This window comes from Vespula pensylvanica, chromosome 7 (genome assembly GCF_014466175.1).
Source record: "Vespula pensylvanica isolate Volc-1 chromosome 7, ASM1446617v1, whole genome shotgun sequence".
Classification (NCBI taxonomy): Eukaryota; Metazoa; Arthropoda; class Insecta; order Hymenoptera; family Vespidae; genus Vespula; species Vespula pensylvanica.
Window position 1 is genome coordinate 6,647,866 of NC_057691.1, and position 15,251 is coordinate 6,663,116.

Below are 15,251 nucleotides of genomic sequence, written 5' to 3' on the forward strand. Positions count from 1 at the left end.
TTTTCCCTTTTTTTTTTTCTCCTTTTTCGTTTCCAATGAAAATTATTATATCTTGCAATGCAATAATAATATGCGTGTAAGTCTTATTAGAATATCATCTAATACTTTCTTTTCGATATTAATATATAACGTTATATTAAAAATTAAATTATCTACAGTCATTGTCTTGATTGCTCTTTTTAAATATTTCATATAGATTATTTACAGGTATATAAAAACTTATCAAGGAATGTTTAAAAAATAAAAAATTGCAAAATGAAAAAGGAAGAACTGTATAAAATATATAATAAAAAAAAGTTGGAACGTGAAGAATTATCCGTACAAACAAAACGACATCCTAACGTAAATCAATTACATTATAATTAGATGAAACTTAACAATTAATGGTCTTTCATCGATTATATATTTACTTTTTAATTAAAACTATACGTGTTTCCTGGCCGAGCAAGCATCTTTAAAATTAGTTGCATTGAAAGGTACAAAATAATCATCGTGCAAGTGTCTTATAATCGTTTCGATCGGACAGAGTTTCGAATCTTTTTTTGTTTTGTTGGTGTCATCGTGTTCGACGTATGTGGCGCTATAAAAATTGGCATTTCTACAAAATGGTATCTTTTGCGTAAAATCTTTACCGTTAATCAATACGCGAAAGTAAAAATCACTGGCAACGTGATCTTCATTTTTAGAGTTAATCTTATATACTTCGATAATAAAACGGGAAGCATAATGCGGTATGGTTACTTTATCGGAGACTATACCTAATGCTGTGGCAAGATATTCTAATGTTTTATCGTGACCAGAGTATAAAACTATTTTCGGTTTGGCTTCAGATATAATACGAAGCATATAAGTTACTATACTACGTAGCAGTCCATATGCTCTAAGTAAACCATATTTTTTTCTACTATTACTCTTAGCAAGTTGTTTAGCTTCCCATTCGGTATACGTGAAAAGACCGGTTACGTGTTCGGTTTTAACGCAAATTCGTTGCGTTTCAAAATCTACACATGGTAGAGAGGCACCGTGACACACGTACGTTAATATAGCGTCTCTTAAAGTATTTGGATCAACGGATTGAGCTTGTTCTGGAATTTCGAAAACCGCGCTAGATGCCTGTCTTATCAGATCGGTCACTGCAGGATGAGATTTCAAATAATCTGACATTTCCTAGAAATACAAAACATCTATGATATGATATATCATTGTTATTTATACGTGCTAAATCTAACAATAATATGATACAACAATTATTCTATGAAAAATAAAACAAACGAATTACCTTCAAGTGTTGTTTAAAAAATCGTTCAGCAGCCGGACAGACACAATCGACGTTACAAAATGCGTAACTTTGACTTTCCTGTAACGTTATCTTAGCAAGATTTTGAAAGGTATCATTTTCTAATAGCGCATACAACAATGCAACGGCACTTTGTACCGTTCTTCTATATCTGGTACTGTAAACGACAACATCCTTGCTAGATATAGTACCGTTTCCTAAATTAAGCTTATGGTAATACGCATTTCTCAATATGATTCCGGTTTTTAACAATTGTCCAATACCGAGCGTCGTAAGTTGTCCGATCTTACAGTCCTTGGAATTACTCGGTAACATTGGGAATCCATGGAATGGTCCTAAAAATTGTGCCCATGCCGTTCTGGAATAACTCGAGACGTTTTGTAGAAAAGCTAGATAATTCGAATAAACGTTTTCTAATTCCGGAAGTGTACTAAAGTCGCCGGCGCAATTAACTGCGCTTATATTTCTTATGTGAGCCAAGGGTCCTCGATCTCCATGACGAATAAACATCACTATACCGCCCAATGTCAAACTTCCATCAATTTTTCCTGATTATCAGAAAAGAGATAGAGATAGAGAGAGAGACGATAATTATGTATATATATATATATATATATATATATATATATATATATATATATATATTCCACATGTGTACATATAACCTACCATTTTTTCTTAGTTTATTTCTTAAATATTTAATTAATTATCAAGATAATGAATTATTCAATTACCTTCGACTTCTGTTTTAATGTCATTCGGAGAATTACAAAATCGAAATATCTTCTTTGTTTTAATATCCGATTTCAAATTACGCGGGTATTCCTTTATCAACAAATCACCGTTCAATGTTCTAGCTTGCATCGAACTCTTCTCATCGACTCCGATATATTTGTACATTCCTGTTGAAATATCAAACAAAAGATTCTTATCATTTGTTCTCTTTGGCTTTTTTCTTTTCTTTTTTTTTTTTTTCTTTTTTAATTTCTCTTTGTTATTCCTTTTTTGTTATGATTAATCGATCGTTGAAAAACAATCATTATTTTTTATGTTTATTTTTCTTACAATCAAAGATCCCTTTTTGACACTTTCGAATTCGACGATAAGTACTACGTTGATTTTTTAGATATTAAAATAAAACTGTACTATGATACTATGAAAGCAATAACAATTGAAATTTTATTCACACGTATACGATAATATTTAAAATAATAATGAATCGATATATATATTATATATATATATATATAAACGGATAATTTTTCGAATAAATGTTGATAATAAGTTCGATTATTTAAACAGTACATTGACTCTCGCAAGCTCACCGATATCTCGAATTCAACGAGGATCGAACTACGTTAATTTTTGTGCGTATTAAAATAATACATAATACAAGATATTTATCGATTAAACAATAATCATCTTATTCTTTTTCGTAATACATAAATAATCGTAAGTATCATTAATTTTATATAATATTTTTACGTTATTTATCAATTGAAATCATATTAAATATTCGTGTATATGTACGTAGTTAATAAACTTTGATCTTCTTCATCCGGAATCTCTCGTCTTTGAACAACGAATTTGAGAAGGTAGAAATCGTAAGTATAGAAAAAATGATTTCATAATAACAACGTAATTTGATTAACGCGTCGTATATTATATCCATATTCATATATATATTTATATATGAATTTCTATTGATTGAAAAAGTAAATGAAAAACAAACGCGTAAGATTCTGTGACATTTCTTTTTTGAGGTTAAATAGGGAATCTCGTACTTGAGAAAATGTTAAGAACCACTGACCTGCATACATACGTATGTAATACATACGTATGTATATATTTTCTTAGCGTTTCTTGGGAACATGGCTAATAATAATAAAATCGACGTATTATATAAAAGGACTTAAGGTCAGTCGATATCAATGATATTTCGTATAATTCTTTTTTTATCTCCTATTATTTAAAGGTTATCTTTCGAACAAAAGAGTAATTGTAATTGTATAAATTGAAAAAACGTAGAATTATTATTGATTGATTGTTACGTTTGTAGGATCAAAAAGAAATGTGTTAATTTTTGTGCGAGCAACGACCGAGCGAAGCAACGAGCAGTGAAATCGATCGAAATACGGATTTCGAGTAACACCGAGAGAGAGAGAGAGAGAGAGAGAGAGAGAGAGAGAGAGAGAGAGAAAGAGAGAGAGAGGGACAAAGGCAGAGAGAGAGAGAGAGAGAGAGAGAGAGAGAGAGAATATAGGTATAAAAGAAATATTATTATTATCATCATCACCATTGCACTCGGTTAGGAACGTTTGTATATACAAACATGTGCACGTATACACATACGTACGTAAGAAGGATCGTATTCGATGGAATGACGTAGGTAAATACAGTCGAAAAAGTCAGTTAATGTTTTCGTCGTAGTTCCTACGTAAACAGTCGATTCGTAACCTACATTCTATCTCGGACCGTGATAAGAGTCTGACGTAACAAGTGTTCAGAAATTAGCCCCTTTTTAAAAGGTACATTCGCGTTTTCTAGACGAAGGAGGAAGGGTGAAGAGAAAGAGGAAGAGAAAGAAAAGTGGGAGGTTGGAGTAGTGGAGGTAATAGAAGGAGCAAAAGGAGAAGTAGTAAAAGCAGAAGTAGAAGTAGCGAAGGAGGAAGAAGTAGTAGAAGAGCATAGATAAGGATGCTCGAAGAAAGACAAAGAAAAAAAGATGTACGTAGAAAGATAGATAGAAAGGAAGTGGATTTACCTGCGACCAGCAGGAAGATCCAAACGCTGAGAATCACGTAGCAGTAGAATGCACGATGTTGGTAAGAGATACGGACCATTTCCGCCAGCATTTTAGGATCGAGTTGGTTCGAGGAACGTCGTGAGATGACGATGACGACGAAGAGGACGAAGGAGGATAGGCGTTACGACGATGATAACGGTAACGACGACAATGACGATAAAGACGATGACAATAAGTTAGGAGATTGTTGGTGTTGGTGGTCGGTCGATCAGTTTGGATCTGGATCCGGTTGATCGAGTTTACGGATCTAAACCGCATCCTCGTTGTTCAGGCCTCGTTCGAGCGTCCTTTCGACGACATAGCAGCATCAGTAGCATCAGCAACAGGAGAAACAGTAACAGTAGCAGTAACGGTAGTAGTAGCAATGGCAACGATAACAGCAGCAACAGCAACAGCGATAGCAGGAATAAGAGTAGTAACGATAGTAGTAACAATAGCAGTAGCACAACTTCCTTTCATAAGTCGAACGAAGCTCTCGTCGCTTACGATGATCGCCAACTAGACGTTCCTCGTCGTCGCGACGCCGAAACGCGTCGCGACCACCCACGGGAATCGACTTTTTGCGTTTCCGAGAGGCGCATAGCCGCTCCTCCTGTCGACGCTAATCAAGGTTAGGTCGAGTAGGAGTAGTAGTAGGTACGCGCAAGCGCTCATTTCTCCTCTTAGCTTGAGCTTGCGCGAGCTTAAGCCGACCGGGAACAGGCTCACCCGAAATCCCTCTACTAACGTTTATTCTTATCGAAGACAGCGCCGTGCTTTCGCGCGACTACGTACATATATGTATAGATATATACACGGACACATTTTCCAGTCACTACCTCCTACGACCACAAATGGTCCCGTTTATCCGTTAGTAACATTGCAAACTAATATGTATATCTCGTTTTATGCGTAGCAGATTATCAAGCCAGATACTTTCAACCACCCATCTCTTCCAGATGATCAATGGTAAATTAGTTACTTGTTGGGGCATGACATGTTATTCGTCTGCGAATTTCATCGCGTCAAGATACATTGGATATAATGCGTAATTTAGTACATTATCGTGTCATCGTTACGTAGTAATAAATTTTCATTCTAGTTTAAATTATCGTGGATTGACGATAATTGGAAAGTTTCTTTTTCGGATAAAAGTGTTATCTTTTTCAAAGGAGAAGCTAAAGTTATATCTATCTATTTATCTATCTATCTATCTATATATATATATAATATACAAAAGTATATTATTCTTTTTATGAGTTGGTAAAAAAAAAAGAAAAATAAAACCTAATAATAAAAACTAACAGCAAAGAAATCTGTAATCTGTAATATTTTTTCCATATCGCGAAGTAAGATTTAAGATCTACGAGGATGCAAATTTGAAAATGAATTGTATCGCAAATTGCTTTCATAGAAGCGCTCTTTGTTTTTTCTTTCTTTCATTTAACTTCTCAATTGAACTTTTGATCTAACAAATTTCTTCTCTTATCTTTTACTTTTTCAGGATTCTAGAAACACCTACAAACATCGTAACTACTTGAATAATCGTGGGATCCCTTGCAGTGCATACCATAAATAGTATACTGTATCATTATATATACATACATATATACATACGTGTATGTACATAACCAAAGGAACACAGAATGCGAGGGCGTTAGATTAGTAATCACAGTGAAGCGTTGCCGGTAGACGCGCACGATTACTAGTACGACTCGACTTCGTGGTTGAGTCTCGGTCTCGACGAGTAACTCGCATTAACTGCTCTGATACGAGATCCCGAGACTAACCACCAACTACGAACAATCTAGCCATCAACCTTAAACGGAATATATTTACGCTTGGTATGTAGCTACGTAACGCGTGCGACTAAATTTCAGCTAGATCTCAACGAATTACGTCAGCGTCCATCCGCTCTAACTATCATTTTTGTTTAGCCCTTAAAAAAAAAGAAAACCTACCAATTTAGAACGTTAACGAGAATTACATGTTTCTTGAGCTTATTAATTCAAACGTTAAATATCTGGTTTGTTGAAATAAAACTTAGAAATGAAACGTTTATCTTAATGGTAATATTATTTTTAGAATTGTTTTATTTAAAACGTGTTATATTATGTTTGTTCGTTCGTTCGTTTGTTTGTTTGTTTGTTTGTTACTGCACATCATAGTCATTGATAATAATAACAATAATACGTCGATTTTTAGATACGACGATTATAATTACTATAGAAGTATTAGAATGGCTCTCGTGTTGCACATTCTAGATCTAGATGCAACTTTCACTGAAATGATTTTTTTTCCCTCTTTTTTTCTTTTTCTTTTTTTCTTTCATTTTTTTCAACTTTGTCAAGGATTCGATATTATCTTATACGATTACTTAGAAATATGTTAGCAAATAACGAACGTTAACGAACGTTGTCGAAGGAGAACGTATTTTTTAAAGTTTTACACGTTTTACTTTATAATTTTCAGAGGTAATCGATCAAGGTTAAAAAAAAATTATTGCGATTATTAAGATTACAATATAATTACAATTACTTTTTGCTCTTATCTTCTTCCACTTGTTCTCTATTTCTTTTTCTTTTTTCTTTTAGAAACGTAATTAAACGATGATGCATCCATCTTTTAACCATTATTGCATCAAGAGAGAGAGAGAGAGAGAGAGTTATCAGAGGGTAGAGTCTTTGAGCTACATTTTCAAGGATTTCTACGTTGTCAAGAGCCCGCACTTTGCCTTACTCTCGTTATCATTATCATCACGATGAACATGCATCAACGAGTTTGATCTCACGGCCTTGACAAAATTATTGTCGTTATGATTGAACTAATATTTTGAAACGTCATAATCAGGTATAATTATTTTAGATTTTCTTCAAACGATTATGAATAAATGTAATAATTTTATTAAAGGACGAAATGAATGAAGGAAATAGTTTGGATTTCTTGATTCCAACTGTGTAAAGTTCGAATCGGAGATTGAGTAAAGAACTTAGTATAATTTCGAAAGCTTTACAAAAGTATTAGTTACTAGTTATTTCTCGAAATGGAGTTTCGTATCGAAAAGAGGAGAAAGTCTTTTGATAAAGCATTTGCTCGTTTGATCGGCAAAGAATCGAAAGGGGTTGTATTGCTCGTTGGCCTGTTAAACTTTCATCTCTTTTTATCCCTATCTCTTTTTATATATCTCTCTCTCTCTCTCTCTCTCTTTCTTTTCAGATGAGATTTACCGACGATCTACCACGAAGGTCTCAGCCAAGGTTTATTGAATAATAAGGCTAAGATTACAGTTCTAGCCAGTGTATCTCGATCTCCAACCAAACATCACGACTCTCTCTCTCTCTTTCTCTTTCTCTCTCTCTTTCCTCTCTTTGACCCGAATTTGTCGAAGCTTCAGATAAAAATAAATTGGAACGCAAGTACGCTCGTTTTCAATTTGCTTTTGAGAGCGCAAGTGAATTATGTTTAACCGCGAAATTGATTCATTCGTGGTCATGTAATTTCTCTCTTTAACGAGAATTTCAACTTGTTATCGTCGTTTCATTCGAAAAGTAAGAATGATGGCAAGTCTGAATTAGAATGGTAGGGTAACTTAGAACGATGGTAACGCGTTATCGATAATAATAAAAAGATCTTTCAGCCAAGTCGAATTTTTTTGCAGGATATAAAAAAAAAAAAAGGAAAGAATCTTATATATACGAATAGACTTTGTCTCAAAAGGATCATCCATCGAGATATACTGGAGGGACCTTTTTTTTTTTTTTCTTTTCTTTTCTTTTCTTCTTTTTTGTCCAGTTAAGAAAGAGAACATAAAATTTTTACCTTTGAAACTCTTCCATTATACCTACTGTGAGCATGTTGTATAGATCTTCTACATGGTCCATGATTATGTGTATTCTGTTTTCACGAATTTTCCTGATCTATCTTCCAAGAATTTTACCTAAAGAATATATACCTGCTCAGGTAGAGAAAAAAGAAAACTGTTTCGTTTTCGTTTTCGTTTTCGTTTTCGTTTTCGTTTTCATTTTCGTTTTCATTTTCGTTTTCGTTTCTCTTCAAAATCGTTCTATATTTTTTCTTTCCATACCGATAATAAAACGTAATAATTATCGATTATGAGAATTTTAACGTTTGTAATAAATTTTCTTCTATTGGATCGTAAAAAATTGTATTGTTTTATATATCTAAATAATCAGTAAAATGCAATAGAGATTCTGTTGCAATAGAGATTCAACTTTATTATATTATATTTTTGGATTAGCTAATATTATAATATTTTAATATAATATTTTGTGTATATATATATATATAAATTATTGATATTATTTACAATTATAACTATTATATTTTAATAATAATTTAACAAATGTTTATCATAATTAATAATATAATGAATAGTGACAAATTTATTGACAAAAAGCTTGTAAATTTCTTTTACTAAAAAACAACGATATCGTTTATTTAGATATAAAATTAAAGAAATGTGAATATTATTGACTGTCTAATCCAATAGATGCATCGAACGACTTTCGATCGTTTTATCTATTTTATAATACATCTATGGACTTATTCATGCATATTATTAATTTTGTCCTTCGTAATTTCTTAATAAGGATCTTGTTACACGTTTTGAAACGAGTGAGAGGAGTTGTCTACCTTCAAACAGGATACAATTTTTCAATGGCGAAACTTTTACTTTTACGTATGATTCAATCATTTTCTTTTGCCCTGTAAACATACTTTTCTTTTCTTTTCTTTTTCTTAAAATTATTTTTCTTTTATTATTGATTAATTATATGATAATACGCGAATAAGGATGTATATATTCAATATATATTTAAAGATATACTTTCTCATATCAATGGAGACTCATGAAAGCTAGGAAGGAAGTATCAAACTGTATAAACGTAGCAGTATTCATTGCATCCGTTCGACGTATTAGTATAATATGTAGAAGCATTACAATTTACCCAATCGATTCTTGCAAACCATTTGTATATTGGATAAATTATCTAATTCCTTTTTTTTATTTCTGTAGTAGTACTACATTATAATACTAAGATGTTTTATATATATATATATTATACTTTTTTATATATTCATAAAAAAATAATCCTTTACAAACAAGCTTATATGTATTATTATAAAGTAGTACTAATAAAAAATAATATCTATCTTTTTTTGTGTTTCATCAATACATATTCAATTATAATGATATTTTCGTGAATAACTTCATTTTTTATACGATATTATCACATACATACATACGTATATATATATATATATATATATATATATATATATATATATATATCTGATAAAAATGAATATTTTTTTGTAAACATTAACGATGTAAACTGAACGGTCTTCAATTTTCATCGTCAAATTCTATTTTAATTTAGTAATCAATCGAAATCCAAACTATCGACGATTAATAATAATAATAATAATAATAATAATAATAATAATAATAATAATAATAATAATAATAATAATAATAATAATAATAATAATAATAAAAACAATAATAGAAGAGAAAAAAGAAACTTCTTTCATTCTTACGAAATAAATAAATAATCGTGGAAGTGCAATGCATACATGCATATTTCGAAATACGCGGTAGATTTCGCGCGGCGTACGATCGAATTCGATTCTTCGTGGAGCGTTAGACCGGTCGGCGGAAACGACCGAACGTGGAGCCGAAGTCCGACGTAAACGGCCGAAGTTAAACGATGTAAGCACGCACGATCTTCGTAGCGGGAGTCTCGAACGGTGCGTCGGGCAGTTCGAATCCAGCTTTTCGCGACGAACAAACTAATTCGAGATAGATAGATACCGGCCGTAGTCTCGGAAAATAATCGGGTAAAAGAGAAAAATTTGTATTTGTTTTACATCAATTAACATAGGTTTAGATCGAACGATGACGACGTGTGAGCAATTACGAGGAACGAGGAAGACGTGTAGGTGAATATTCGTGATAAGAGAAATCGTAGAACGACCGAAGGAAGGAAGGAAGAAAGAAAAAAAGAAGATACTCGATATAAAAGTAAAACCGGTAAAAGTGATCTAATAGAGAAGAGAGAAGAAAGGAAAAAAAGAAGGCAGACATTACGGTTTCGAAAGTGTCAACTACTGTTGGAAAACATCGTTCTCCTCTTCTTCTTATTCCTCGTATTCTTCTAGAAATCAACACGAAAACTCGAGGTAAGTTTCTGCAGATTTCTAACCGCAACTCTATCTATTTGCGTTTTAATCCAATAACTTTATCGTATTTTACGTCGTATATCGTCACGAGATCCCGTAATTTGTTAGTTTATTAATAATGCGTACATACACGTATATATCGCGTTCGTAGAATCGAAGATAAACAATACATTGTTTTCAACTTATTTAGATACGTTAGAAATAAGAGACGATTTCGTCGAATTTTTTTTAACGAACATTATTTTTCCGAGAACTCTATAAGAAACCTCCCCCTTCTTTTAGAATCCAGTGACATCTCGCGGTGACGCATCGTAAAACGAACTTTCCAATGTTCTTTTGTTTTGTTTTGTTTTGTTTTTTCTTTTCGTTTATTTTCCCAAGCATTTCGTCTTCGTTTCTTAGAAACGAATTCTCAGAGACGAACATTAAGAGAGCGTGTATAAAAACGTATACATACTGTTTCTACGATGAAAAAGTTTCGCTTGTTTTTTTCGTTTTTAAGTAACATCATACGTATATTACGTATATCGTTTACGATCTGTGCGAGTTGTAACAGCTTCGTACACGATTATTTTATAGTTGTCGGAAAGAATTAATTTTGTTTAGATACAATAGGATATATATATATATATATATATATATTACGTTTGATATTCTTTTTATTCTTTGTACGTTCTTTGTAAGTATAGATATATGTTGATAGTTTGAATGCGACGAAATCATATGATTTCTACAATACACACACACACACACACACACACACACACACACACACATATACACATGTATATGATACATATATATATATATATATATATATATATATATATAATCATTTATCACGAAATAATGGGACATATATTAGGTGGTTATATAAATAGAAGTACTTGTCGAAGTTATAGAGGGTGATTCCCCTCTAGGAGATTGCAAATAATACGGAAGTACGTATCTGTGTGTACGTCGAATATGAATTAGGCGAATTTTAGAAGTAAAAGAAAATCGAATAATCGATCGATGATCCAACGATTAATTTATTTTTCTTAAGAAATATTCGATTAAAGATTGTGAAGGATCTATCATCCCATCGATATAAGTACTAAAAGAATGCGAGTTTAAAAGAATTTTCGAAAGTTACTGGGGAGATGCAGCAGAGCAGTAAAATCAGAACACATTCAACACGATGTGCGGCTGAGTTCGTTGCTCAGCCATCGAATAGCATGAAATATTTTTCACCAATCGCAATTATCTACTTGCATTATTTGTTTTATATTCTTTTTGTTTCTTTTTCTTTTTTCTTATTTATTTATTTATTTATTTATTTATTTATTTATTTATTTATTTATTTATTTATTTAATTTCTTTTTTTTTTAACCTCATCTCACACGTTTTGTGAAATCATTGTTATTTCTTCATCTATTTTTATATAATCCACAACGTTTTATTTACGAAACAGTCGTGATCTTTTTCTTTTTCTATTTAATATTATAACTCGCATTGTTTTATTTATAGAATAGTATATATAATATATATATATAGAACAGGTAACGTTATTTCTTTTTTATGTTTTTATAATTCACATTTCTTTCTTTTTTTTTCTCTTTTTTTGTTTTTTAATTTGCGAGATAGACAAAATATCGATAATCAAATCTCACGCATCATCGAACGAAATTATGGTTATTTTTCAATCGTAATTTTTCTTTTTTATTTATTTACAAAAAATCGTCTTAATGTTAGTCTGAGTATCGTAGTACGTTATTGAAAATTCTCCATCATGGAAATCATCGATTCGATCGAACGTAACACTTTAATCATTTTTGAGGTTAGACGAGATCATGGAACTAGTTCGAACGATTTAATCGCTTTAGAGAGAAACGCGTTACGAATATACTACTGACTAGTAAAGTAACTAGTTGATCTATTCCCGCATTTATTAATAGAAAGCGAACGTGGAAATGATGAAATTTTCATATTACATTATTCTAGTAAGATAGTAATTAACTAGTCAAAAGTTAAATCTCTTCGACAAAAATTATATACAATTATATTTAATATATCATTCGATCTTTTTCGATCTAGCGAGCGAAGAATTTCAAACAACAATAAATTACCAGCTGTTAATAGAGATAATAATAATTATAATAGAAATAAAAAAAAAAAAAGAAGAAGAAGAAGAAGAAGAAGAAGACAGAAGACTCTTAAAAAATATTGTTAGGAAATGAAATCAGTCATTTTGTTGTTTTGAAAATGAATGATCAAGTAGGATCTTGAAGGATAGAGAATATTACGTTTATTAGATCAAACTGAAAGTCCCTAGCAATATTTAAAACAATATTTAAATGATACGTTAATTTCAAATTGTTAATACTATCACAGATAAATGAAAAGGGTGTGGGAGATAGTTTAGTCTAATTTCTTTCTTTTGGATAGTAAAAACAACAAATCTAGGAAAATGTTTTAATTAATTTATAAATTAATCTCGACAAATAACGTAGTGTAAATAATTGATTTTTTAAGATCACTCTTATGTGATCACAATCATAAATCAAAATGAAATATGATATAGGAAACAAAATGGTAGTTTGTATCGAAAACGACGATGTGGTTTCATGGATCATCAGAGGTCGTGAGGATAAATTTTAACGAATAAGAATAAGAATAACAATAACAATAACAATAAAAAGGAAAAGATAGAAAAAGAAGAAGAAAAGTCGAAGTCACCGTCGAAAGCGAAAGTATTTTGAATAGTTACAAGGGACGAGAGAGATTACTCTTGATCTTTTCTTTTTTTCCTTCTCTTCCTCCTTCTCCTCTTCTTTCATCTATTTTACTTATCGACGATCTCTCGATTAAAAAAAAAAAAAATAAAAATAAATAAAAAAAAAAGCAGAGGAAAGAAAGAAGTGTTGAGAAAGAAAGAGAAAGAGAGAGAGACACATGAACGATCAACTCGGTGATGTGCGTCGTATCGACGACGATGACGACGACGACGACGACGATGACGACGACGACGACGACGACGACGACGACGACGACGACGACGACGACGTCGGGTCAATCAACCGTCAGTGTTTATACTCGTTTGAACAACGACCCCGTAACAAATTGTTACCTCAGTTATACACCGAGGGGAATTATCCCGTCGTGCTTGTTCTAGCAACGAATCACCCAGAGTTTCTGCCTTGTATAGTAAGCTCCCTCCGTTATATCGTCGTTAGTCGAGCCTTTATAATCTAATATTTTCCTTTTACGTGTTTACGTGTATTCATTTTTTTTTTCTTCTTTTTTCTATTTTCTCATCTTTTTTTTTTCATTTTTTTTCTCTTCCTCTTTCCTTTTTTCGTCTCTTTTATTTATTATTATTATTATTATTATTATTATTTTTTTTTTTTTTTTACTTTTTCGTTTACTTTTAATTCATTTTTTTGGATATTTTATTTTTTGTCAAGTTTGAACGTATTAATACGAGGTTGTAACAAGTTGACAAAGTTTTTATAATTTTCAACATCGTTTAAATTTGACATATATATATATATATATTTTTTTTTTTGTGGACAATTTATTTGATTTTATCGTCATCGAAATTGTTACCACTCGTAATCCAAAATTTTTCTTCACGATTTAAAAACAAAAAAAAAAAAAAGAAAAAGAGAGAAAGAAGACGAGGAAGAACAAGAAAAGTATGATTTATAATATAGTATAATCATATCAGTATAGATTACATTGATATCATATTTATTATTAATAGATATGTTAAATGGTATAAACGATGTTATAACTTTCACGTTTTATATAATTCTTGTTCCGAGACACTGTAAAAAAAAAAAAAAAAAATTGAAGTATAAGAGAATTAATTCTTTAATGTTAGATTTTCTAAGGCTCGTAATCGAACGTCGAAGGTATCATTCGTATTGATTATAGTAGATCAAAATTAGATGAATCGGAGTAAGAAATAGAATGTCATTAGAGAAGAAAGGTAAATATCACGATCACCGTGTTCTTGGCATTTGAGTTAGGTAGATCATTGGAGATAGTAAAATCTGGGAAAAAAAGAGAATGACATTATGCAGAGTGATATTTGTATTTTCTAAGATCAACAGAGAGAGAAAGAGAGAGAGAGAGAAAGAGAAAATATTAATTGCATATCAATTAATCATCATGAACTTTGTTACGCATATTTAAAAAATTCGAAAAAAAATAATTAACGTGATTAAATTCAATCGATTTTCTTTTTTTTTTGTTATTGTTGTTCTTTTCTCTTTCTTTTTTTTTTTCTTTTTCTCTTATTCTCTCACGTCAGCTTCGTCGTAACGTTGAAAATGGCTTTCACTTTAGCCGACGAAGTGTATTGGCACACTGTGTGTATTTCTGTGCGCGTGTATAACGTTCGATAAATGTTCTTACGTTGCTTAATAACATCGTGTAAGTTTACACGATGCAACGATAAGGGAAGTAGGATGGGGAGAGAGAGGTGAATGATAGGGGTGGAAGAAGAGTAGGAGAAAGAGGAGGCCCTTGAAAGCGTCTAGATGTTATAAGGTTCGTGACATCGATCCAGATTAAAAAAGCAATGAAGAACAAAAAGAGAGAGAGAAATTTTTTAATAATATTTTTTGATAAATATTAATAATTTTTTTTCTATTATATATATATATATATTCTTTTTATTGGCATTTAATAAGTTACATCATAACTTACTAATTATTTAATCAAATTGTGCACAAACCAGACGATCCGTTTATCGTTTTTCATTTTGACTTTTTCACGAAAGTCAATTGGGAAATTTGCAATTATTTGTTTCCAATTATATTAATTATTCTTTTCTTTTCTTTTCTTTCCTTTTCTTTTTTTATGGTTTCTCTCTTTCGTAGTCTTCTACCACTTGGCGCAATATCGACCTTCATCATAATTTCTTAATCGTTGTACTTAAACAAGGTGATCCATTTATTGTTTAATTGACATTTTATTTAT

The 15,251-nt window shown here is 31.3% G+C and overlaps 2 protein-coding genes and 1 long non-coding RNA gene across 6 annotated transcripts in view; 2 read left to right on the forward strand and 1 right to left on the reverse strand.

Moving 5' to 3' along the window:
- Nucleotides 1-301: 301 nt before the first annotated feature.
- On the reverse strand, nt 302-5,823 carry LOC122630667 (2-phosphoxylose phosphatase 1). Of its 2 annotated transcripts, none has more exons than XM_043815432.1 (4): nt 5,700-5,823; nt 2,032-2,199; nt 1,280-1,845; nt 302-1,167 (listed from the first exon to the last, which is right to left on the reverse strand). In XM_043815432.1, exons 2-4 carry the CDS (start codon nt 2,195-2,197, stop codon nt 424-426), a joined length of 1,476 nt encoding a protein of 491 aa, XP_043671367.1. In that variant the 5' UTR covers nt 2,198-2,199; nt 5,700-5,823; the 3' UTR covers nt 302-423. The 2 variants fall into 2 exon arrangements, with proteins under 2 accessions (XP_043671367.1, XP_043671366.1); XM_043815431.1 differs by lacking the exon at nt 5,700-5,823 and adding an exon at nt 4,062-4,929 and having other exon boundaries at nt 303-1,167.
- On the forward strand, nt 2,538-3,472 carry LOC122630677. Its single transcript, XR_006327544.1, has 3 exons — nt 2,538-2,749; nt 2,832-3,214; nt 3,357-3,472. It is a non-coding gene; the product is annotated as an uncharacterized LOC122630677 (long non-coding RNA).
- The window catches only part of LOC122630661 (patched domain-containing protein 3), a 51,263-nt gene continuing 41,431 nt past the window's right edge, over nt 5,420-15,251 (forward strand). Inside the window, exons 1-3 of one of the 3 annotated variants that reach the window (XM_043815421.1) lie at nt 5,420-5,926; nt 6,677-6,932; nt 9,986-10,283. The gene's annotated coding sequence lies outside the window, so the exon portion shown is untranslated. Of the gene's footprint in view, nt 5,927-6,676; nt 6,933-9,743; nt 10,284-15,251 lie in introns of those variants that run through there. The other 2 variants (XM_043815423.1, XM_043815420.1) reach the window with 2 other exon arrangements.

Coding starts and splice junctions, on each gene's coding strand:
- LOC122630667 (XM_043815431.1), bottom strand. CDS start 4,152: ATGCTGGCGGAAATGGTCCGTATCTCTTACCAACATCGTGCATTCTAC. Junction 1,846..2,031: donor CATTAAAACAGAAGTCGAAG/GTAATTGAATAA, acceptor TCTGATAATCAG/GAAAAATTGATGGAAGTTTG. Junction 1,168..1,279: donor TTTTTAAACAACACTTGAAG/GTAATTCGTTTG, acceptor TTGTATTTCTAG/GAAATGTCAGATTATTTGAA.